This window comes from Ordospora colligata, assembly GCF_000803265.1.
Source record: "Ordospora colligata OC4 chromosome Unknown contig_03, whole genome shotgun sequence".
Taxonomy (NCBI): domain Eukaryota; kingdom Fungi; phylum Microsporidia; family Ordosporidae; genus Ordospora; species Ordospora colligata.
Window position 1 is genome coordinate 1 of NW_014575405.1, and position 23720 is coordinate 23720.

The window sequence follows — 23720 nt, forward strand, 5'->3', positions numbered from 1 at the left end:
CACCATTTCTAATTATTGCTAGTATGAAATTTATCTATATTGTTGATGTCTTCTTGAGTATCTAGGCAATTACTTGTTTAAATGCATGTCAATGTGGAAAAATCCAACTAGCCAGATAGTTCCATTACAGACCAGAGTCGTACACGATAGATTCAAGACTGTACATCAAGAGATCAATATTGAGATGTTTATGAATCTCAAGTACTCTTTGGATCAAATTGAAGCACAATATACAAGTAATTGCCTAGATACTCAAGAAGACATCAACAATATAGATAAATTTCATACTAGCAATAATTAGAAATGGTGTACAGAGTAAACGCACACTATCTAATGAGCAATGGGCTCTAGTACTTTTACTGTATTCATCATATGCCACGCTACACCTACAATCAAATAAACATTGAAAACATTAAATGTTATGATAAGAATTACCAGTATTTATTCAATAATTTTGTATAAGTAAAGCGAAACTGCATAATCTATCATGCAACCATGTCAGAAGACTGCATGTTCTTGATGTTTTCATCCATCTCCTTGACTTTCTTTTGCAGATTCTGTAGCTTTCCTCGAATACCTTCAATCTTTCTGTTAAGTTCGTCAAATAGCTCATCTGTGCTGTCCATCTGTGCTTGAACTTCCTGCCTTGTGGTTGTTGTCATTGCATGGGCTTGGGTTTATGCTCAATAAACGCCTGCACACATAAATCCGCTTTGTTTACAGTAAGATGCATGCGGTTGACAGGGTGTGTGAAGAAGTCGGCATGCCTAGTTGTAGATATATAAGTGAGGAGGTCTGCAAGAACAGCAGTAGAAATTATGAGATTGCCAGGTTCAAAATCATGTCACCAACAACTTTAATTCTTTTGATAATAGCCATGGCATCCACAAGAAGAATGATGGGACATGTAAAAGCATTATGCTCTTCAATAGGCCGTAAAGAAATGCTTATGTTTTTCTATCTTTACTTTGGAGCCATGGCAATCGAGGCATTTCTCGTGGGATTTGGATACTCTACTTCACAGCAAGTACATCTATTTCTGACCACATTACAGGTATCACTGTACACGTCTGCATTCTTTGTACTGTTCTTAGGATGCATCACAATTGACATGTTCATGGGTGTTTTTGGAATACGGGTCACTACGCTGCTAAGAGGCACAACTGCACTATATTCAATCGGAATGGGAGCCATGGTGTTTATTGGCTTGAGCTCCTCGAATAAGCAGATTGCATCTATTCCATTGATAGTGCTGAATATGCTGTTTTTCTCATTATATGTGCTACTGCAGCTGAAGAAGCTCAAAAAAAGAAACGGAGAAGTCTGGGCATTTGGAACACTTTTCATCTCACTATCATGCTTCATAATCGCAAACGTGTTCTTGTTTGTTGGGTCCGCAATAATAGGCATTGCAACAAACAGATACTTCGATAACCTGTTTTTCTACCATTTCTTCATCCTTTGCACATTTATCATGGTACATAAGTACTGGCTGTCTGTATACGACTACGAGGTTGAATCATTGCGCCTAGAAACATAGAAACACATGTACTAAACATAGTTGTTATAAAGGTCTTTATTGTTAAACTCTATTAAGATCCTCCTGTGGTTGAATCCCAGTATCTGAGATGTCATCCTCTCCAAGATAAAACTCAACAAACTCATCAGACGTCCTAAGAAGCTCACTAATACCGCCACATCCCTTCATCGTCCCTCCACTTAAAAATAACACCTTATCGAACTTCTTCAAAAGCGCATGGTTATGCACAATCATAATTATAGTCCGGTCCGATAGAACAGACATTATGTAATCAATCAACTCAGCCTCTGTCTTCTGATCAACATCAGAGGTTGCCTCATCTAGGATAAATATCGGTGAATCCTTGATTATTGCTCTCATCAGGCTCATATACTGCTTTTGCCCAACACTCAATTCACATCCCTGTTGCCCACTTTGCTTAAAGTATCCTCCTTCAAGACTACTAAATACTTCATGCGTTCCGTATTTCATGCATATTTCCTTGACCTTCTCCAAAGACACACTCCAATCGCCATACCTCAGGTTTCTAAGCACTGTTCCATCAATCACACATTTGTCTTGTGGCACATATGCTATTAGCTCTCTGATTGACCTCCTTGTGTATTCATTCATCTCAACACCGTCAATAAGTATCCTTCCTGAATGCTCCAAGAACCTCAGAAGAGTGTTGATAAGTGTAGACTTTCCTGCTCCATTTGGACCTGCAATCGCAAGCTTCTCTCCTTTCTTCAGCTCAAAACTTACATTCTCAAGTATGACTTTCTCTCCTCTTTTAATCCCGACTCTATCAAAAACTATTCCATCGTCAAATCCTTCAATGTCAATCTGCTCAGGTCTATCTTCTTCCTTCTCATACGTAGAGCTAGAGTAGTCATAATAGTTCTCATAAAGCTCTACAAACTCCCGTGCAAACTCAGTCATCCTCTCCTTAAGAATCGCATGCAAGCCATTCAATGTTATTGCATCCATAAACGTCATGTTATTTAGGCTCAGATACAGAATCATAGCATGTGGAACTAACGAGCAGAGCTTCTGAATAAACGTAATCATGTTTTCGGAGCAGCTGTATCGCGTCCCTTGAACCACTCTATCATTCAACGTTGAGTGGAACACACTCGACTCCCTTTCCTCAAGTCCAAAAGATTTAACAACTTCATAGTTGTTCAAAATGTCACTCAGCTTCTTCACTGACTTGTTCTTTGCAACATTATATTTTCCACGGATAATATTGCGCTTTGATGTCAGAAATACTGTCGTTGAAATGTACAGTAAAGGAATCATAAGAAACAATAATGCATTCTCAGGTCCAAACGATACCATTTTCACCATTGCTATCGCAATAAATATCGTCGAGTTCATCAGCGTTGGAATCACCACATCAACTGCCTCGCCAATCGCCTTACACTTCCTGTTTATTCGGCCTTCAAGATCCCCAGGCGACACCTCATGAAATACATTGTATTCCAGCGATATGTACTCAAAAAAAACATCTCGGTAGCAATCTGTGTATATATCCTGTATAATGTAAGCCATCAAAAATATTGGGAAGTACTCAAACATGGCTGCAGATATTCCATATATCAGTAGTCTGTAAACAAGATGTGTGTGCTCGCCCAAATCTTTTAGCTCAATGTGATCTGCAATCTCTGAAAGAACACTCGAAGCAACTTTCGCATACAAAACATTTGCAGCAACCGCCATCCCAAAAATCGGAAACAGCATCAGAAGCATATACGTCCTGTTGAAAACATGCTTCATAAGAATCTCGCTCACTCCATAAACCAGACTCTTGCGAGGCTTAGATCTTATCATGGCACTTTCTTAAAGGGGTTCGCAACAATTTTTTCATACATCAACACAAATCTTATTGATCCACTTTTCTTTCGTTCATGCGCATAAATACCGTCATATTATCAAGTACATCAATATCAATGCACATCTTGGATTCAGGGTTATAACTCAACAACACAGCAACACGACCAATTTATTAATCGATAACAATCTCCTTGAGGCCCTTGAACGACCCGACAATCACCAGCTCAGTATGCAGTATCTGCTTCTCTGCATCCTTTTCGCATGTCTTCTTAGTGACTCGGACACGGATCTTGGCAGGAATGTTCTTATTTCCGTTCAAAAACACAAAGTTATTGAGCTCCTTCGTAACAACTACCCCAGTCTTCTCTCCAAAGTACTTCTGGATCTCTTTCTTCAGTCTCCTTATTGCACCAGGTGCCTTCCTTGTCCATGGGACAGAAAATGCTATTCTTCTCAAGTTCACAGTAATCTCCACTGTCTGGCCTTCTACTATCTTGGATGGCATTCGGGGTAAATTTTTTCATGATCAAATACCTGTGGATGTCTTTTGCACTCAATATTCATGCACAGTCTATAACATTGCATCACCAAAGTGTTCATGCATATACTAAAATACATGTAAATTTATGCTGATAAGCATCTTATGCATTTCAAACAATTCACAAAGCATAAAGATGCAATGTCTTCATGTGCAATAATCACACTGATTTTTGACCCTGAATGGTTAAGGAGATTTCTACAACAGACATCTTCTGCGGTGGCGAGAGCTACACTGGAGTTCAAGCTGTCGAGAGAAACTCAAAGGCAATGGCAAGGATATACGATGCAATAAAAACAAGTTTTGGACCATTGGGTCTTGACAAGATGTGTGTCAACTCTGCAGGAGAGGTCAGCATCACAAACGATGGCGCAACAATTCTTCAGAGCATGCTGGTGGACGATCCAGCAGCAAAGATCCTTGTTGATCTTGCAACGCAGCAAGACAATGAGGTTGGGGATGGAACAACATCTGTTGTTCTGATGGCTGCAAGTCTTATTGAGAAAGGAGCAAAACTGATTTCATCAGGTGTGCATCCATCTGTTGTTGTATCTGGATACAAGATGGCATTCAACGAGTGCATTCAATTTATCAAGAAAAGCATAGCTAAGGATATTTCCACACTAGGTGCAAAGGCATTAGGTAATATTGTAAACACAAGTATATCAAGTAAGGTTATTGGATCTGAATCTGCATTATTTTGTGAGATTGTTGTAGATGCATTGAAATGCATTGAACCGTCTGAAGGAGGCAAGAAGGTTGTGTATCCTATCGAGGACATCAATATTCTCAAGCATCCTGGAGGAGCAATGGCTGAATCGTTTTTAGTGCAAGGTTATGCCATGAACTGTGCATTGGCATCTGGATTCATGAAGAAAGTTGTTAAGAAGCCAAAGATCTTATGTATTGACTTTGGGCTGCAGAAATACAAAAACCCACTGACTGTAAATATTGTAGTTGACGATCCGTCGAAGTTAGAAGATATCAGGAAGAAGGAGCTTGAAATAACTGCGAACCAAATCAAGTCTATTGTGGCGTCTGGAGCAACGGTAGTTTTAACAACAAGAGGAATGGACGACTTTTGCACAAAGCTTCTGCTTGATGCAGGAATAGTTGGGATCCGAAGATGCAAAAAAGAAGACCTGGATGTGATTGCCCGAGCAAGCGGAACATCGGTTCTAATCTCGATGACAGATCTCAATGGTGTTGAAAGTGTGCCTACATTAGGAAGTGCAAACAAATTTGAGGTTGTATCGATTGGAGAGGAAGAATGTGTGTTTATTGAAGGGCTTAAGAAGAAGATGGCATCTATAATCTTGAGGGGAGCAAACTACCAATTACTTGATGAGATGCAAAGGTCTATTCATGATGCCATATGTGCATTGAAGAGAACATTGGAGTCGAAGTCTATTGTTCCTGGAGGAGGGGCTGTGGAGTGTGCGTTGTCTTTAATGCTGGAGAAGTTTTCATTTACAGTGAATTCCAAGGAGCATGTTGCAATCCACAGATATGCAGAGTCATTAATTTCGATACCAAGAATACTTGCATCAAATGCAGGCCTGGATCCAAACGAGATTGTTGCTAAGCTTCTAGCTATGCAAGGCACAGACGCCAGCGATAAATCAGGCAATAGCATGTTTGGTGTTGATGCAGTGACCGGAGAAATCCAGAACAATGTGGAAGCCGGAATCATTGAGCCAAGCATGATTAAGATGAAATCTCTTAGAGCAGCAACAGAAGCATCCATTAGTATCCTTAGGATCAACGAAGTGATAATGCTGCCTCCAGAAGAGCCCAGAAATTAAATGAATGAATTAGTCATGACTTTACATTCGTATCTTTACTTTTCCACTGTTGATCCCAAATAATGCTCTCGCATGCATTAACTTGAATATGTCTAGTATAAATACTATAGATACGCTACACAAATAGTTTATGGTTTAATTACAATCAGAACACATGAGACTCTATAAGCTCGTTCAAATGCCTGTTTTTGGATTTTTCTATAGCGCACATCCATATCCTGGTTTTGTACACTCTATACAGCTCCTTGACAAGATCCCTGAAATCCACCCTTTCATCACTTGCAAAATAAAACGTTATCTTGTTCAGATCCCATTGATACTCGCATCCAACTACCTCCATGTCCAGCCCACTCATAAATGCCCTTTCTCTACAGAATTCCAGCGCTCTGGTTTGCATGCTTCTCTTCCTTTCCAATGCCTCAAGATCAAGTAACGTTGCCAACCTGTATATCCTCTTTGGTTGCACCTCATTCGAAATGTCCTCGTACTTCTTGAATAACCTTTCAAGCTTCTCCTTCGTAGTCACCCCAACTACCATTCCACAATCTTCTCCCCTATCCGCTTCCAATATCACGTAAGAATTCTTTCTGATCCCAAGATTCACATCAACAAACGCAACATCAAGGCGCTTGCTCTCAAACTGTATGATGTAGTAGTGGCTCTCTGCCGCTATCGACATAAACTTAAATGACGTCTCTATGCTATCAAATATCTGCTTCATTGGAAACTCAACTAGCTTCCGCTCTATCTTGCATGCATTCTCAGATCTGCGCTTGAACGGATTCGTCCCAACTATTCTCCAATCCTCCTGACTCTCATGCCATGTCTCTGTGCTTTCAGACCATAAACTGTTCAAAAATGGCGAGGCCCAGTTCTCGCAGAAGGACATTCTTCAGAGGGTTAATCAAAAATCAAAAATATACACGCATGAAATTCACACCTCTTGCCATAGCTTAGCAGTATATCGAACTTTGTCTCCATAAAGACTAAAAGTATTATTGAGCAATGTATCCGCCACCACTTCATACTCCATATTCTTCACTTTACTTATAACCTCTGCCACTTGTATTACACAACAAGGCTCGTTTCTCTTCTTCAATGCTTTCTGACCATCAAAATAGCTTGTGACATACTTAGATCCTGCATAGCTATTCCTGATCTTACAGTATGGCGAGTCAGTCTCCACAAGTATCGAGTCAATTGGTAATTCTTTCAATACCTCAATGCCTTCTTCAGTTTTCACAGAGCATCCATTAATTCCTATATACAGCCCTTTCCTTATCAACTCTTTTGCCTCTTCATGCGTCCCTGTGAAGCTGTGAACAACGCCCCGAAGTGAATAATCACAAATCATCTCCATAAAGTCTCTGTGGCATGTTCTCGAATGAAAAAAATAGCACTCTCCATTCAGATCAAGTTGTGAACGAAAAATTCGCTTCTGTGAGTTGACATCTGCAAACTCAAGACGATCGTAATCTAAGCCACATTCTCCAACTGCTACAACCACATCCTCTTTTACCAAGCACTCTATCCCAGATACATCAAGGCACTGTTGTGATGAAGTAGGATGTATACCAACTGTAGCCACAGTCCTGTATCTTCTGGCAAGCTCAACACATTTTCTGCTTGTTTCACAATCAATTCCTGTAAACACAGGCATTACATTACTTTCCCTTGCCCTTCCAATTATTTGATCGAGCATTTCTTGGTTTTTTGCCAACTGACTATCTGTAATATTGACTGCTATGTCTATCAGCATTAGGGTAGTCTTGGCAACACATATTATGGATGTATGCATCGACAGTACCTTGAGGCAGGTGCAGTCGCAAATGTGCAAATGTTTAGCCCTTGGGCAATGAGAAAGATATACAAGCCGCCAAGCAAAAGATGCAAGAATTATAGGAAAAAGACATTGGATCCCAAGTCACGACTGGACATCAGAAAAGACGAAGATGACCTTGAAAATATTGATGACTACTGGAAGACAGCAGAGTCGGTGCTTAGAGATGACAGCGCCACAGAAATTGAAGAAACAGCGGTATATAGAAGCGAGGACGAATGCACACATAGCGATACACTTTTTGACATCAAAGGCATCCGTGAAAGACTTTCTATAAAACAATCGTGTGCTGATCTATCTGCAGTTGATGCAGGCACACTTGAATTAAGTAGCATTGTGACAAACAGCGTTCTTGAAAAGATGGATCCATCGGTTTTATTTGAAAACATAACCGTTGATCATAATGTTACTGCAGACGATGGATTTGAAAGCATTTCTAACATCAAAGTTGAAAATAGAAAGTGTTTGCATAATGAATCTACCAAACACTCTATGCGTGTCAAATACGGCTTTACAGCTGATGCATGCGTTACGACAGTCTCAGGTCTTGAAATGAGCTTGATAAATGCTAAGGAAGATAAATCCCAAGAGAATACTCATAATAAAAATACAACAGAATCTCAACAATACAAAATGGTCAAATCAATCATTAATCCTGAAGCAATAAACGAATGCAAAGAAAATATAGAATTTACATCTGAATATCCAAGCTATGTAGTTGCGAATGCTCTTAAAGCTTACCAAGGAAAGAGTTCATTTGAGCCACTGGCTACATCATTGGGCATAGCAACGGGGATTTTGTTTCTCAAAAGCTTTGCATCTGTCAGTCCTGAGCATGCATCCTGTGGGTTTTCAATGTTTGTCATAAAAGGCGCAGTTCAGGTTTGCATTGCCAACCAGAAGCTTATTTTGAAGAAAGGTGGCGTCTGTGTGATTGAGAAAGATACAAAATACTCCATAAGCAATCCATTCGCAACACGGTGTGCTATTCTATTAACACATACTTTATAATCTTATAAGAATGCACATCATAATATAAAATATTAGAAACTGATCTATATCACTATTTAATGCTTGTGACCCGAAATCAATCAGAACAAGTCTACATGGACTTAATACTACTTGCTAGCATCTACGCCATCTTCACAGAACACAAGATTGCTTTCATAGTACTCAAGAAGAGGAATGGGGCACTTTTCGTGAATAATCTCAGCTGGGAATTTGCCATTCTCTCCGTTCTTGAACAACAAATAAACAACCAAACCATTTTTTGAATCGTTCATCTCAACAGAGATCACTTTGTCTACAGCCGAGCTCAAATTGTCTATTTTCGCCTGTGTATCAGGTAAAACTTTGGATTTAGTACGAGGTTTTCGTTTGATTCCTTCTTGACTTTGCTTATTGTTATTCTGCAATTCATTCTTATCTTTTTGAGATCTGCTTTTTCTTTTATTCGTTCCGTAAGATTCTTGCTCAGCGGCACTCTCTTGGGGGTTTTGTGTGGCTTTTGCTTCTGATGGATTCAAATTGCTCTGCTTGCCTTTCTTTTGCTTTTTATTAGGCATGGCTTTTGTATTCTCATACTCCTGTATCATATCTTTACAGAATATGTTCTTTTCGTTCTCCCAGGTGTTGTCTGAATCAGGATATCCCTGCCACTTCAGCAGGTATTGCTTTACTCCCTTTAATGTCCTACTTGCAACAACTTTCTCAACTACGTAGACATCTTCGGCGCTCATATGTGTAGTTAATGTTTACAAACTATCGATAAATTGTGATAATGAAACACAAATAAACATGCCATCAAACATCATTGAGTCTTTGAAATCTGCTCATACTCCAATGCAGTCTTCTTTGTTCTTATTCTTGTCTTGTTTGTGATTCTACTGCCCAAGAAGAATGATCCGACAAAAATAACTGCCACTCCAAAGGCAAAGACTCTCAGCTGACTGGTTGTGTACTGCTCAAATTCCCTGAAATATATTCCCGCTGTTATTATACTTAGAAATGTCCAGGTTACATGAAACATTGGAATGACAAGCAGAGCATCATAATGCCTTAATGCTCGGTTGAGCCAGTATATCTGGAAAAATGTACATGTGCCAAGCACCAGTATAAAAAAGTATGTCGTAGAAAACACAAATTGATTGTCTCCAGAAATTGTTTTGTCAATCATCTCTCCAAGGCTCTTGACAGAAAGTGTGGTAAACGACGCTATGAATGATGAAAGGCACACATATGCCAGCGCCATCACATACTTCATCACAAACCCATCTTCTTCAAACCATACTGAGCTACTCTTCAGAAACTTCATTCGCTCTCCAGGCAGCTCCCAGTTGCTGTTTATCTCCACATACTTGATAAATGCAAACAGATAAACTATCACAACCAGAATAAGTCCAAACCAAACCAATGTTTCTGTTCGTTTGTACATTTTTATCAACTCACACAAGCTGTACACCTTGTGAGTGATTGTCGTGTTCATAACAACAAGCGTAGTGCCTGCAAACACAAAGAATATTGCACAGAAGTCCCTCCATGTAAATACCTCGTTATTGATCATTGGTGCAAAGATGCTGTTCGACACAAGCCCAGTGGCACTCAGTGCTGCAATCAGCGACTGATTCCCAAACACATACGAGCAATATCCAAAGAACTTGCCTATTCCATACATTATGCATCCAAGATAAAGTGTTTGGAACCTTGTATTGAGAATCTCAATGCATGCGTGTCTATATGATTTCTTTTGTAGATTAACACCGATATTGATTCCAATGTTTCCACTTATTGACAGAAGCACTCCAAACATCCATGAGTTCGATTTGTCTGGAACACATTCATATGTGCCTTTGGAACCTAGTAAGCACGAGTGGCGAGTGTCACACCCACTGAGTGCCCTTGGTCTATGCACATTGCAAGACTTTCCTAATGGAATGTTTCTGCAGCAATACATAGATCCGAGTGTCTTTGGATCTTCATACTCACATTCATCCTCAACCTTGCATTTCTCAGTGCAGGCAAGTGGCCCAAAGAACGAGTAGGACGAGCAATCAGTAGGCTTTAGACAATGCATCCCTGGTGAAAGGATCTTTTGGCAGGTGTAGTTAACACAATACAGCGAGTGGATATCCGGCCTGGATCTATTAAGGCAATCACTGTCTCTAACACACGCATGAAGTGCCACTGCCTGTTTAAGCATGCATAAAAACATCATTATTTGTTTATTCAAAAGGGTTTATATTCTCATTTCAGCCGCACATTTCATTCTGTCGTTGTTTTCAGTGCGCTGTACTTACCATATGCTAGCATAAAAAGCATCCTTGGCTCATTTACAAGCATTGCAACCTTGCTTATACTCCTAAACATACTCTCAAGAATCTCATCATTTGAATTATAAAGCTTGCAGTCCACCATTGCGCCATCCTTTACAAACATTCCAATGTCGCATGCTAATGCTTTAAACCTCATATACATTTCATTGTTTTCTTGTTCAACTGTCACTATTTGTATTCCAAATATGTTCTTAACAAACTCAACAGCTCGGCTATACCAAACATATGATTCCTCCATGTAATTCTCCATGGTTACCAAAGACAGTCGTCTTTGTCGTGCTGAAAGGTTTTCTTTCTTTGCACGCATGCTTCGCAGATTTTCTTCTGCATCAGTCGTCTCCAGTTGCGCAAGCTTTTTCCTTAATGAATCAATCTTGTCAACATGCTGTTGAATGTCTTGGCATTTCTTATCAAACTGAACCACAAGTTCATCATATGATCTCAGATTCTCATCAAGGATCTCTATTCGTGAATACTCCTGTGCAAGATCTATTTCTCTCTGTTGTTCTTCACGTAAGGTTTTTTCACATTCCTCCAGTCTCATCTCCATCCCATGTGTTGCTTCAGATAGCTCTGCAATCAACTTAGATGCATCACTACTAACAGACTTTACACTCTTCAGCTGTGCTTTGCTATTGCTTAGTATCGTCAGTAGATCTGGTGCTTCTCTATTTTCTACCTTCAGGCTTTGTAGTAAAAGCATCTTTGTTGTTCTTTCAATGTATCCAAACTTGTAGTTGTTGAAGTAATCCTTGGCATGCATATAATCGTGATCTGCAGTCTCATATTTGTCCATTCAGGGAGCATTAAATCACATGTTTAACAATTACACACATTTGCATTAAATCGCTAGCTTAGATTTAATCGCTAAATTCTTTCCATAAACATTCTGCGACACCTGCATCTTATTACATTCTCTAGTATATAAGGCTCGTATTACTTCTGTTCATATGAAATTCCGTACGAATACATCACTACAGAGACAGATCCGAGTAGCAAAGAAAAAGCTTTCCATGCATTTATGCTTTCATTCAGAACGATAATGCCAAGAAACGATCCAAAGCTTTTGTTCAATGCTCCAAGCATCCCAAGAGTCGTTGAGGAAAGAACATTCAATGTCCATGCCGTACTAAATGATGTGAAAAACGCACAGACAGATGACACAAACACCCATGCTATCACTTCCGTGGAAATTCCCTTGCTGCTTTTATTGTCAAATACAAACGATAAGGGTGCGAGAATAGGTAAAGACACAAGGTTCGAGTAATACACTGACTCAGTCTTTGCTCTACTATCTGTATCCATAGCTATTTTCAGGGAAAGCACATATGCAGTTGTGGACACAATGTTTATCAACATCCAACCATATTCAATCGCAAGGATCGCTTCTGAAGAGTCTCCTATATAAGAGCTTCCAATCATTAACATGAACGATGTGTATGCAAGTGTAGATATTTTTCTATTAAAAAGCCTTTTTTCTAGCAGTGCGGTTATCACAATACTGCAGTTCTTAAACAGCGTGTATATTGAGATAGGTAAGTAATACAGCGACTTAGATCCAGAAAATATCATCACGGTCAGTAGCAAAGATGGAACCATCCACTTTTTGAACCTTGTGAGCTCAAAATCTACGACACCGATTCTCCTCAGAATTAACAATGAACAAACAATTGTGAGAGATTGGAGCATCACAAGCAAATACTGCATTTCAAACTGCAGATCGGACAGAATGTATTTGTTTACGAGCGTCGTTGTCATTGAACTAAGCAGATACACAGAGCTTGATATGAGCTGCTCAAATGCTTTCATATTGATTCAGTTTATTGCATTTCAAAAGCAAATATGAAACATTGCATCAAAATATCTTTAATTTTCATTCTATGATCATCAAATGTGTTCATAAGTTAATGATTTGTAGGTTTTGTGCCATAATCATAGATAAAAGATTCATCATAAGTTGTAGATAATCTTCATTCATCATAACTATAGATATTAATTCATCATAAATTATAGATAATCATAGACAATCATTCATAATTGTAAATATACCACCTCACATATCATTTAGCATGTTCAACATAGGAGCATCTAGAATACAATATCCCAAATTCAAGGTATTGCTTATTCTCCTTATTCACATTATATATGAGTTGTAAACCTCCCATGACATGAGAAGATTAGTAGGAAAGGTATTGATGTATATATGGCCTTTGGTAGTCGGTTCATTCTTGCTTACTCCAGTATCTCAAATCACGGGTGAAAATCCAAGAGAAAATACTAGAGCAGTATGGTCTATTGTTGCCGTATTGTGTATTCCATCATTACTGGCCATTTTTTACTATACTCAGAGTATCATGATCGAACGTAAAACCGGCGACACTAAATTTAATCATCATAAAGATAACCTGATACTCATCTTGATGCAATTAGGTGGAATCATCTCGTATACATTCACCACATACAGGTGCTTACACCCCGAATCTAAGGTTCTCAGTAAAGACTTTTTAACAATAATCAAGATTATAGCTGTGCTAAGCATTTTGAAATATATGCTGTTTTTGAGCAAGCATAACTGTTATGCATTTGTAGGTGTGTGTCGTGGATTTATTATAGGATGTTATCTGCTACTCACTATAGGTATTTTCAGTATGGTAGATGGCTCTTCAAAAGTGAAGATCCTCAGTGATGCAATAGACACTATTGAGTCATCTCAATTAACCGTTAAGAATATTGATCAGCTTCTGGGACATGTTGGTGAGTTCCAGAAAAATCAAGAACAAATCCTGCAACACATAGACACCGGCAAGAACATTGCGCCTCCAGTCGCATAAATATGCTTAAATAAACAATAAACAATAAATTTATACACTTCTAATAATTATCATGAAGTACAACAGATCACATAGATTAGTACAAGATAGGTTATGCACCAATCTCCTTGAATTTATCTAATATCTTGAGTATTGCATCCTCAATCTTCTTGTACTCTGCTTCTTCATCTTCTTCAACAAATACCTCATTGGGTTCGCCTCTGTACACAATTTCATCAACTCGTTCATTCACAATCACATCTGTGGCTCCATGCAGCTGAAGAAAATGACTGCAATGTATCTTTTCTCCATTGCACAGCACAATCTTTATTTGAATACTGAACTCGCCCCATCCCCTTTCTACCATCTCAAACGGATATTCCACACTCACCAATCGGTTGCTAAACGATTCATGTAGTCTGAACTCAACCTTCTTGACTACATCAGCAGGTGCATGCACATAGACCTTCCATTCATGTGTAAGTTCAGGAACAGGCCTTTCACTTTCAGGGATTATTCTTGCTTCATTTCCAATCGTAACCTTACAACTTCTAAACCCATCCATCAAGGGCAAATCATTTGTAAATCCTCTAGTCACATCCAAGTAATCATTACTTACATTTACAGAAGCCATTTCAGACATTAATAGGAATCAAATTATACATTCCGCACATATTTCATAAACAATTCAAGCGTCTTACACGGACTATGCGTTTCAAGACCAATTTCCTTTACCTGACTTATTTTGTGAATCATTGCCTCGGTGTAGTCAATCTTGTGTGGAAGATTCAAAAGAGATGTTATTGTAAATCTATTCTTCTTAACAATCGTATGGCTCTTGTTGTATCTTATCCTTCTAACAATCGATAAATAATACCAAAGATTTTCAGAATGCTCTAGTAGCTGAAATATTGCTTCTGTCAATTCAACATCCACATCATTGATGTCAAGTATTATGTTCTTTGCAGCTAGTATGTCATCAGTGCTTATTCCATCTCTATTCACCATTGATCTATTTCCTCCAAGCCTGATAAGAATTTCTAAGCAATCAAAGTGATCATGAGATGCACAATAATGCATTGCAGTGTTTCCAAGGTAATCTACTGCATTAATATTACATTCAAGTGCTAGGAAAGCAATTATCTGCTCAATGTCTCCATCAATCGACTTCACATGCAATGCAGACATCCCATTGATCTCCTGAGTAATTGATGTTTGGTACCTACTGAAAAGAAAAACAAACTCTATGTTATTCTGCACAAGATAGCACAGCCTACTCGCTTTTGCAAGCTCTGGATTCCTGTCGAGGACTTTTTTTGCTGCTGCGATATCATCGCTCATGCATAAAAAATCAACCAGAAACAAAGGTTTGTCCGCTGCTTTAACCACTTCAATTCCTCTATATGCATTTAGCAAGCCATACTGCCTCATTGTTACAAAGTTAAATGTCTGTTTTGTATCTAAGGTTTTCCCATCAAAGGACGCAATCATCTGTGGCGTGAGCCCGTTCCAACACAACTCATAATTCGGTGAGAAATTCATAAAAACTGACAAAACTTCATTGCTCATTGCACATGCAAGATGAAAATATGTTGGGGAAAGCGCATTCCCAAATATCGATGAATTAATGCTGCTTGGAAACCCGCCACTAAGTATCGAGTATACCAAGTCAGGTTTGTTTTTGATCATTGCCAGAAGCAACACAATATTGGCTTGGTTGTAACACTGGCGCTTTACTTCAACATTTGGCTTGAATGAACGTCCATCAATCAATGCAAGCTTGATGAGATTTAATTTATATCCAAACACTGCATTACCTCTTGGTGACTTGTAAATCACTTTGGTTGAAGGATCGGAAACCTCGTTAGATGACAATCCAGTTTGTCTGTAGCTCTGACTTAATGTACGGAGATTCATCAAACACAACCTCTGGTTCGTGTAATTTGTGTCTGACAGAATGAACTCGTGGTATTCTTTCCGTCTTCTGCTCATGTTGGACAATTGTTCAGCTTTCATTCAGCACATATACAAAATGATTTTTTTTAGTTCAGGCATTGCACAAATGTTATTACCGCATAAAACCCATGGAGTACAAGATACAGAAGGATCAGGAACTGCTGGCAATAATCGACAATATTGAGAAGAGCTATGACCCAAGCTCACCGGCATATAAATTCAAATATGTATTCTACAACAAGGTAGACCAGCCATTCTACCGCCCAGCCGACTTTCCAGAAGCCCTTTGGAACATTTCATTAAGTGAGGATCCTACAATGATGCCTGTCCTCTTGAAAGGCGAAGATATTGAGCACCGGAAGGCGCTTCAAACAGATCTTTGCAAAAAGATCAACGACTCGTACGACTTCATTCGTAAGAAGATTAATGGACTGAGAATGAGGTCAGAACGATTGAAATCGAGAATAGACGGATGTGCACAGATATACAGGAGGATTTTCGGAGGAGTTTACAACAAATTGAAGAAGGAAGAAGGAAAATGCACTTTGATTGATCAGATATACCGTGCAAATTTGTCAATTGACAAGAAGGAGAAATTGTATGTTGTTGAGAAAAAAAGCGAAGTAATCGACTTTTTGCTTGATATGAAATCAATGGGCGAGAAGATTTTGAAAAGCGCTGATGATGCATTGCAAGAACGTCAAAAGCAAGCAGTAATACTGAATGAACTAGATAGAATCTGATGATCAAGAAAGAGACTTTCTGATCACTAGCAAAGCTGTTTACATGTAAATGCAGTATTTAATTGCCATCTTATAGAATATCTTTGCCACTATGCATAACAGGATTAGTTATTAACTGGGCGTGCAGTTGCTACTCAGTGATGATTTCACCATACTTCATCTTAGTTGCAAGGCTTCTGCAGTCGATCCGTCCGTTTTCAACGCATCCCTTAAGAAGTAAATTAACATCATCGTTTGACATGCAACTTCCTTTCTCTGTGAGCCAATGCCTAAGCATGCTTTCATCAATCTTTCCATCACCAATATCATCGAACTCTTTCAATGCATTGAAGATGTCCTTTTCTGAATCTGTGCAGCTGAGTCTTTCTCCTATCATGGTAAGGAAAAGCATGTATGTCATATTGTCTCCGCTCTCATGCATCATCTGATCTATTTCATTGCATGAGAAAGGAGATCCTATTGATGCAAGAAAGTTTTCAAGATCTGTTCGGTCAACAAATGTGTCACTATTTACGTCCAGGAAGTTGAATGCTTCTCGGAGCTCAACAATCTGGTTCTTTGTGAGCATGTGGAAGATATTGGAGTTCTGCCGCCCATGTCGTCTTCTCATTGAAGGGGAGTCTCCTATTGATGGATGAACTGTCTTGACTTGACAATGCAAATAAACAAATCACATAAATATTTATTACATCTTTTCAGATACACTTGCAGCAGCATAGCCAAATAGACTCTGTTCTGGAGCGTCTTGTTTTCAAGACTGCATCGAGTGCAACACAGAATACCTTGTTTACGTTTATGAGCTCGAGAGATGAGCATTCTATTGATGCGTACAGATTGTATTCATTTTTCAATGTCTCTGGATGTGCCTTATCGACCAGTTCGCCATCAACAACATCGCATTTTGTTCCACAAAGAATCATCGGAACATTGTATTTAGAAAGCTCTTCAATCCATGCTCGTGTATTTCTAAACGAAGTGGGACTGTTAACTGCATAGCATATCAAAAACACATCAGCTTCCTGTAAAAATTGTCCACGTAGATTTTTGTATTCGTCGCTTCCTGCGGTGTCCCACAGTGTTATACTGTACGTCTGACCATCTCTGGCCACCTCCTTGCTTGACTTGTCGAAAAGAGTGGGGATGTATCCTTCAGGGTTCTTGCCTGTTATATATGTAGTTATGAGCCAGCTCTTGCCCACCGACGGATCTCCTACAAGGACACATTTTACGGTTTCCATCGCACAGCTTGCTGAGAACTGTGGTTTTTGTTTTAAATGGATGTTTTTGGCGTGATTCAATCATAAACTGAAGACTGAGAAACAGATTGGACGCTTGTGATCTTTTGTGATGGTTGAATTGGTCGTGTGTCATGTCTCCAGTTTTCATTGTAATGGGTTGGATCATACATTTTAGAATTAGACTAGGATTAGAAGCTTTCTAAGTAGATGTATTTTATATACTGATTGCTTTTATGTTTTGATGCTTCTATGTACTGTAATAGCTACTGAATGATTATGCATGACATCCATTGAAACACAGGTTGCAGAGTAATGCGAATGGTCAATTAACTTGTATATCTAAATGTTTCATTGGTGAAATGATACTCAGCAACCTGTAATCAACAGTATTCTTATTATCTCCTTATTGCATGAGTATGAATATGATGATGTGATTTCATGCATACCCTTCAATGAGCCAAGATAAAGTTGGAGATCTTGATGAGATGGATCAGATGATGAATAGTCACGATAAAGAGATGGAATTCTTTGCAGAAAGTTCCGAAATCGATGAAGAAGGTGAGATATCATATATAGCAAATAGAAACAACACGTTTGATCATCCAAGAGTCTACAGACAGGTCATAATCATTGAAAGATCGCAGCCTGTTGAAGAGATAATGCTCCGATGGCTCATCTCAGTAGCTGTGTATGCATTTATAATACAGACGATATTTGCTATGTGGAAGAGGCTGAATAGAAAGACGCATGATATTTGTGTATTTCTGATTCTTCTGTTGTTTCCGCCTGGATTTCTTGTTTATGCAGGATCGTATTTTCTTCCTGGTATTTGGGCAGGATTTGTAGGGTTTATTCTGATTAGCTGCTTCAAGATGCTGAAGTCGCAGCATGATAAGGATGCGATGAGGCGTATATATGCAATATTCAAAAAGCTGTTTATTATTTCTAATTCTGGGATTTTTGTTGGACAGGCACTTACGTTTATTACCTTTTATGTGAGTATCAGGTACTTGATGCATTCTCTGTCTGTTCTGTTGTTTTTTGTGTATTTTGGGCTGTTAAGCAGAGAAACGATATTTTTCTTGAGTGAGACGATGGCGGTGTCTACTGGCTTCTACAGCAAAGAGGGAGTTCCTGGAAAGGGCAACAACAACTCGTTATGCATGATATGCACCAAGAGATTTGACGGAGTTGAGAAGATACATACGCTAGGGTGTGGGCATTCGTTCCATGAGGACTGCATCAAGGGATGGTGCCTTCTAGGAAAGAAACTGTTCTGCCCATATTGTAAGAGCAAAGTGGTGAGTTCGACATTACCGCCAGAGCTTTGGCACAAGGCTGAGGTGTGGTTTTATCCACTGATCAACACGATGAGGAGCTTTATTATCATAACGCTTATGCTGACAGGGATAGTTTTGTACAAGATTAGGTACCAAAATGGCCAATGAAAAGGTTTATTTTATTGTTTCAGAATGATTTTCCCAGTCACCTTGGCGATGCTACCCTCAAATGTGATCTTGAGATCTTTGGCATCATGTGCAAATGTATGAGAGGTAGACATTGATTCTGAGCTTTTCATTTTGTATCCGTTTTTGTCAGACTCTGATTTTTTTATGTATTCGATGGAGAAGCCATTTGGCAGTGTTTTGAACTTGACGTCTTTGTGGTCGATGTTTTTTGGCAGCTCGAAGGTTTCGATGATGTCTTGTGTTTTTGCAAGATTGTCGGTGTTAGCACACATTGTATGTGAGTAATAGAGCCAATATATAGTTTATGTTACCAATTGCAGGAGTGGACTAATCAAAGATGGTGAATGCTGTATGTTTGAGTTGGACAGGTGATGATTTGGACAAGTGATTGTGTATAAATGAGATTGTGGATGAATGTATAAGTGTATGATGGATAGGTGCATGAATAATGTATCGATAGATAGGTGCATGATGGATAGGTGTATAATTAATGCATCGATAGATAAAATCATAGATAAATGCATAATTAATGCATGCATAAATAAGATTATGGATAAGTACATAAGTGATTCATCGATAGATAATGCAAAAAGTGGAGAGAAAAGTATATAATTAATACAAAGTGGTACCCCATAGAATATGAATAGACTGGAGAAGTTCTTTACGACTCTATACACAGCACAGTCAAAGGTTCTGAAAAGGTATACGACTGATGAGCTTGTTTCTCAAATAAAAGAATATGTTGACTTTACTCCTTACATTCTCAGGCAAACATACAAGCTTTTGTGTGGGCAGGAGGGGGATGACAGGAAGAACGGAGCGAGGATACTTGGCTCTCTGATGTTCCAGTTTAAGCTTGTGACGGAGTTCAAGATTGAGTATATGGAGGGTAAAGACGTATATCTGAGTTGCACTGGAGAACAGTTCAACGTACAAGCGCCATCTATACAAGAACAAAAGAAGATAGTGAAGAAGCTTGCAGATATGGAGCATGTGGAGTCGAATTTCTTGAGCGACATTGACTTTAAGGCCAGTGCAGGAGAGGCAATTAAAAGGCACAAGGTTGAAGAAAAAGCAATTGAAAATCCGTTTGATTTTTTCGAGCAGGTGAGTGAGAACTTGCTAAGTTATGAGTGGCATAAGCGGCATGGAGCTTTTCTTGCATTTGAGGCGATGTTTTCTCAGATGGGAGATGGGGAGATGCAAGTGAAGATTGATCCCAAGCTGTTTTCGAAGATCTACGAGATTCTTGTTACGGACAAGTTCAATGACTTTGTGGATGACAGGACGTTTGCACCTGTAAGGGATGCAGCGGCACGTCTTTTGGCATGCATTTATCCGTTGATTGGTGTGAATGATATTACTGAACAACTGATTGGATTTCTGGACAATGAAGACTGGCAAGTGCAGTTTTCAGGGCTTATAGCGTTAGGATATCTGAAAGCGTATGTTCCTGACAAGGAGATGCTATGTAGGAAACTTGTATCGCTTTTGTGCAGTGTTGACGAGGATATAAAGTTGCTGAGTGCAGAGCTTTTGTGTGGATTTCCGATTTGTTCAGATGCAGAGGTGATTCTTGAGAGATGCTGGAGCAACATTGAAGCAGAGGAGGTTATTTCTGTGTCAAAGACGTCCAATCTGTCTTTACTTGCAAAGATATACAGGGAGAATCCTGGGATGGAAGTTCCGGCCGATAAGCTTAAAGAGATTTTCCCATGTTTTACATCGCCTGTGCCTGACGTGCGTGTCAGTATTGTAAAGATGGTTGAGAACTTCAGCGACGAGTCCATTGATTTTCTTATTGCGGAGATGATTCTAATTGAAGAGAAAGAGGAAATAAGAGAACTTGCCATGAGCGTCTTAAAGAAGAGGAGTGCGATACGAAATAATCTGGTTGTTCATTTTATGAATATTCTTGGAGGGAGCCTATATGAGCCGTATCGTGAAGATGACTTTGTTTCATACGATGACTTGTATTTTACAAAGAGCGGAATAAATGTGATAGGAAAGGACGAGATATTGAAGAACAGGTGCTTTTTATTTGAATGCCTGATGGGTGGAGATACTAAAGATCTGAAATGTAAAGAGACGATGATTGGCAACACTTTTTTATTCCTTAGTAGGTTTACTCACAGATTTAGTGAAAATAACGAAGGATTAAAGTGTTCAAACACTGCAGAACAAATGACTGACGATGAGATACTGGTGAAGGATCTTGATGAGTACTTTTTGAAATGCAGAGATTTAAAGATGGCGCCAGTGAAGGAGTTCAAGAAGAAGGTGAGCGATCCTAGTATTACATCAATACATTTGATGGTTGAGTCATTGTATGTTGATTATATCAGGATGCAGGCTTCTGTGAATCTTCCTGAGATGAGGTTTGCATTTAAGATGTACAAAGTAGAGACATGCAAGCAATTTCTTAGCTTATTCTCAAGGATAGTAACTGATGCATATGATCAAGGAAGGATTTGTGTAGATGAGTTTCTAATGAGAGCATATGAAGGGTTGGTGCAAGGCAGTGAAGGGTTTCTTGTTTTTTTCAAGGCTTTTGGTGCAAGGCTTCTTGAGCATGCGTTTTTCAACAGAGTGACTGAGTTTGAAGATAGGCTTGACTTTTTTGCAAAGACAATTGAGATATATGCATGTGATGAAGGGATAAGAGTATTGGAAGGCGTTTTTGAAGATGCGTTGCATAAGAAGAATGTGGCAGTGGTGCGTGGGTTTATGAAATCTCTTGAGTTTAACGAAAGGTTTGTAAGGAGCATGCTGGATAATCTGGATGTGGAACTTCTTGACATGTTGATTGAATCAGGAGATCATTCGTTCAATCCACTGTTTGTAAAGCCTCTTTTGAACAACATATCGAGTGGTAAAGATAGAAATGTGTCCTGCAAGGTATTTTCGAAGATTATTCCAACACTTGGGTTCCGAACAAATGAGAAGATATCTGAGGATCTTCTTGTGAAAATTAAGATAGAGAACAAGGCACTTGAGTCTCTACTTGACTCAACGAAGATCCCTGAGTATATAATACGATGTCCTATGGAGACCAAGCTGAGAGATTATCAGATAGAAGGAGTGAGATGGCTGAGTTTTTTGTATAGCTTTAATCTGAACGGGATTCTTGCGGATGATATGGGACTTGGAAAGACACTGCAGGTACTGACTTTTCTTTGCTCTGAGATGTATGAGACAGATAGGAGAGTTTTAGTGATCTGCCCATCGAGCCTGACTGGGCATTGGAAATCTGAGGTAAAAAGATTTTTTCCTTTTATGTCATGTGAAATATACAAGAAGGAAATGAAGAATGATTGTGCGATTGTAGTAAGTTCATATGAAGCTTTTAGAAATGATCATATGAACTTTGTTGAGAAGGATTGGTTCTATGTGGTTGTTGATGAAGGGCATGTGCTGCGCAACAAGCAAACGATGCTTTATACAAGGATGAACATGATAAAGTGCGCAAGAAAGATAATATTGACGGGAACGCCGGTGCATAATAGTGTTGAAGATCTTGTTTCTCTATTTAACTTCTTGATGCCAAACTACATTGGGTCTGAGAAGGACTATGGAACATTAAGTGTCAAAATGTCTGACTCTGAGATTGAAAAGGCACATGCCAAGCTTGAGTATCTACACAAGAAGGTTCTTCCGTTTGTATTGAGACGGCTGAAGATAGATGTATTGAAAGACTTGCCTCCAAAGATAATTAGGGATATTATTATTGAGTTTGGGCCTACACAAGAGAGCTTATATAAAGAGATTGATGAGAACGGAGGACGAGAAGATACAGCAAGAATAAGTGAGCTGGAGTATGGAAAGGTTGATCAGAAGAACGTAGGGTTTAAGCGAACGAGAGACTTGTTCCTTGCAATATCGCATATAGGGCACTTTAGAGACTTTGAGGAAGTTTCATGCAAAGTAAGAGCGCTCGATGATATTATTTCGCTTTGTGGGGGAGAAGAGTTGAGAAGTAAGATTCTTGTATTTTTCCAGTTTAAGTCGAGCATAGATCTTGTTGTGAATGATATTATGAAGAAGTACAAGTTCAAGCATTCGAGGATTGATGGATCTGTTGTGAGCTCTGCCAGAACTAAGATTATTGAAGAATTCAACAATGGAGCCACACAGGTTTTGTTTTTAACTACTCAGATAGGAGGTCTTGGGCTAAACTTGACTGCAGCAGACACAGTGGTGATGTATGAGCATGACTGGAATCCGTTCAATGACTTACAGGCGATGGATCGAGCACACAGGATAGGGCAAAAACGAACGGTCAATGTGTTCAGACTCATAGTGAAGAACACACTGGAGGAGAAGGTTATGAACTTGCAATCGTTCAAGATGTTTATTGCAAACAGTCTTATATCTCAACAAAATGCAGACATAGAAACGATGGAAACAAAGGACCTTCTTGAGAAGTTTCGGGGATAGATGATGGTTGCTGTTAAATGAGTTTATTTAGTATAAGGTTATGAGATGATTTGATTATGAATTGGAATAGAATTATCTATGGTTTGATTATGAATTAGAGTCATTAGATGATTCAGTATCAGGATATGAATTGGAGTTATGATTTTATTTGGTATAAACTTATGGATAATTTTTAGTGAGATGAAGATAGAGAATGT

At 39.0% G+C, this 23720-nt stretch overlaps 19 protein-coding genes across 19 annotated transcripts; 7 read left to right on the forward strand and 12 right to left on the reverse strand.

Moving 5' to 3' along the window:
• Positions 1-727: 727 nt before the first annotated feature.
• On the forward strand, positions 728-1540 carry M896_030010 (uncharacterized protein; the record flags this gene model as incomplete). The annotated part of the gene is made up of 1 exon (XM_014708572.1): positions 728-1540. One exon carries the CDS (start codon positions 728-730, stop codon positions 1538-1540), a length of 813 nt encoding a protein of 270 aa, XP_014564058.1.
• Positions 1541-1582: 42 nt separating this feature from the next.
• Positions 1583-3352, reverse strand: M896_030020 (MdlB-like ABC transporter; the record flags this gene model as incomplete). Its single annotated transcript, XM_014708573.1, has 1 exon — positions 1583-3352. The coding sequence occupies one exon, from the start codon at positions 3350-3352 to the stop codon at positions 1583-1585; it is 1770 nt and encodes a 589-aa protein (XP_014564059.1).
• Positions 3353-3527: 175 nt separating this feature from the next.
• M896_030030 (ribosomal protein L31e) lies at positions 3528-3860 on the reverse strand (the record flags this gene model as incomplete). Its single annotated transcript, XM_014708574.1, has 1 exon — positions 3528-3860. One exon carries the CDS (start codon positions 3858-3860, stop codon positions 3528-3530), a length of 333 nt encoding a protein of 110 aa, XP_014564060.1.
• Positions 3861-4075: 215 nt separating this feature from the next.
• On the forward strand, positions 4076-5698 carry M896_030040 (subunit alpha of T-complex protein 1; the record flags this gene model as incomplete). The annotated part of the gene is made up of 1 exon (XM_014708575.1): positions 4076-5698. One exon carries the CDS (start codon positions 4076-4078, stop codon positions 5696-5698), a length of 1623 nt encoding a protein of 540 aa, XP_014564061.1.
• A 145-nt stretch (positions 5699-5843) lies between these two features.
• On the reverse strand, positions 5844-6587 carry M896_030050 (Psp1-like protein; the record flags this gene model as incomplete). The annotated part of the gene is made up of 1 exon (XM_014708576.1): positions 5844-6587. One exon carries the CDS (start codon positions 6585-6587, stop codon positions 5844-5846), a length of 744 nt encoding a protein of 247 aa, XP_014564062.1.
• Positions 6588-6632: 45 nt separating this feature from the next.
• Positions 6633-7457, reverse strand: M896_030060 (Mg-dependent DNase; the record flags this gene model as incomplete). The annotated part of the gene is made up of 1 exon (XM_014708577.1): positions 6633-7457. The coding sequence occupies one exon, from the start codon at positions 7455-7457 to the stop codon at positions 6633-6635; it is 825 nt and encodes a 274-aa protein (XP_014564063.1).
• A 96-nt stretch (positions 7458-7553) lies between these two features.
• On the forward strand, positions 7554-8549 carry M896_030070 (uncharacterized protein; the record flags this gene model as incomplete). The annotated part of the gene is made up of 1 exon (XM_014708578.1): positions 7554-8549. One exon carries the CDS (start codon positions 7554-7556, stop codon positions 8547-8549), a length of 996 nt encoding a protein of 331 aa, XP_014564064.1.
• Positions 8550-8656: 107 nt separating this feature from the next.
• M896_030080 (chromatin organization modifier protein) lies at positions 8657-9277 on the reverse strand (the record flags this gene model as incomplete). Its single annotated transcript, XM_014708579.1, has 1 exon — positions 8657-9277. One exon carries the CDS (start codon positions 9275-9277, stop codon positions 8657-8659), a length of 621 nt encoding a protein of 206 aa, XP_014564065.1.
• A 71-nt stretch (positions 9278-9348) lies between these two features.
• M896_030090 (uncharacterized protein) lies at positions 9349-10752 on the reverse strand (the record flags this gene model as incomplete). Its single annotated transcript, XM_014708580.1, has 1 exon — positions 9349-10752. The coding sequence occupies one exon, from the start codon at positions 10750-10752 to the stop codon at positions 9349-9351; it is 1404 nt and encodes a 467-aa protein (XP_014564066.1).
• A 47-nt stretch (positions 10753-10799) lies between these two features.
• On the reverse strand, positions 10800-11666 carry M896_030100 (uncharacterized protein; the record flags this gene model as incomplete). The annotated part of the gene is made up of 1 exon (XM_014708581.1): positions 10800-11666. One exon carries the CDS (start codon positions 11664-11666, stop codon positions 10800-10802), a length of 867 nt encoding a protein of 288 aa, XP_014564067.1.
• Positions 11667-11806: 140 nt separating this feature from the next.
• M896_030110 (nucleotide sugar transporter) lies at positions 11807-12679 on the reverse strand (the record flags this gene model as incomplete). The annotated part of the gene is made up of 1 exon (XM_014708582.1): positions 11807-12679. The coding sequence occupies one exon, from the start codon at positions 12677-12679 to the stop codon at positions 11807-11809; it is 873 nt and encodes a 290-aa protein (XP_014564068.1).
• A 359-nt stretch (positions 12680-13038) lies between these two features.
• M896_030120 (uncharacterized protein) lies at positions 13039-13701 on the forward strand (the record flags this gene model as incomplete). Its single annotated transcript, XM_014708583.1, has 1 exon — positions 13039-13701. One exon carries the CDS (start codon positions 13039-13041, stop codon positions 13699-13701), a length of 663 nt encoding a protein of 220 aa, XP_014564069.1.
• A 91-nt stretch (positions 13702-13792) lies between these two features.
• Positions 13793-14245, reverse strand: M896_030130 (putative transcription initiation factor IIF auxiliary protein; the record flags this gene model as incomplete). Its single annotated transcript, XM_014708584.1, has 1 exon — positions 13793-14245. One exon carries the CDS (start codon positions 14243-14245, stop codon positions 13793-13795), a length of 453 nt encoding a protein of 150 aa, XP_014564070.1.
• A 92-nt stretch (positions 14246-14337) lies between these two features.
• M896_030140 (ankyrin-like protein) lies at positions 14338-15696 on the reverse strand (the record flags this gene model as incomplete). Its single annotated transcript, XM_014708585.1, has 1 exon — positions 14338-15696. One exon carries the CDS (start codon positions 15694-15696, stop codon positions 14338-14340), a length of 1359 nt encoding a protein of 452 aa, XP_014564071.1.
• A 68-nt stretch (positions 15697-15764) lies between these two features.
• M896_030150 (uncharacterized protein) lies at positions 15765-16379 on the forward strand (the record flags this gene model as incomplete). Its single annotated transcript, XM_014708586.1, has 1 exon — positions 15765-16379. One exon carries the CDS (start codon positions 15765-15767, stop codon positions 16377-16379), a length of 615 nt encoding a protein of 204 aa, XP_014564072.1.
• A 130-nt stretch (positions 16380-16509) lies between these two features.
• Positions 16510-16989, reverse strand: M896_030160 (Ca2+-binding protein; the record flags this gene model as incomplete). The annotated part of the gene is made up of 1 exon (XM_014708587.1): positions 16510-16989. One exon carries the CDS (start codon positions 16987-16989, stop codon positions 16510-16512), a length of 480 nt encoding a protein of 159 aa, XP_014564073.1.
• An 85-nt stretch (positions 16990-17074) lies between these two features.
• Positions 17075-17617, reverse strand: M896_030170 (Rho-like GTPase; the record flags this gene model as incomplete). Its single annotated transcript, XM_014708588.1, has 1 exon — positions 17075-17617. One exon carries the CDS (start codon positions 17615-17617, stop codon positions 17075-17077), a length of 543 nt encoding a protein of 180 aa, XP_014564074.1.
• Positions 17618-18069: 452 nt separating this feature from the next.
• On the forward strand, positions 18070-19065 carry M896_030180 (uncharacterized protein; the record flags this gene model as incomplete). The annotated part of the gene is made up of 1 exon (XM_014708589.1): positions 18070-19065. The coding sequence occupies one exon, from the start codon at positions 18070-18072 to the stop codon at positions 19063-19065; it is 996 nt and encodes a 331-aa protein (XP_014564075.1).
• A 660-nt stretch (positions 19066-19725) lies between these two features.
• M896_030190 (Snf2-like DNA/RNA helicase) lies at positions 19726-23523 on the forward strand (the record flags this gene model as incomplete). Its single annotated transcript, XM_014708590.1, has 1 exon — positions 19726-23523. One exon carries the CDS (start codon positions 19726-19728, stop codon positions 23521-23523), a length of 3798 nt encoding a protein of 1265 aa, XP_014564076.1.
• Positions 23524-23720: the final 197 nt, after the last annotated feature.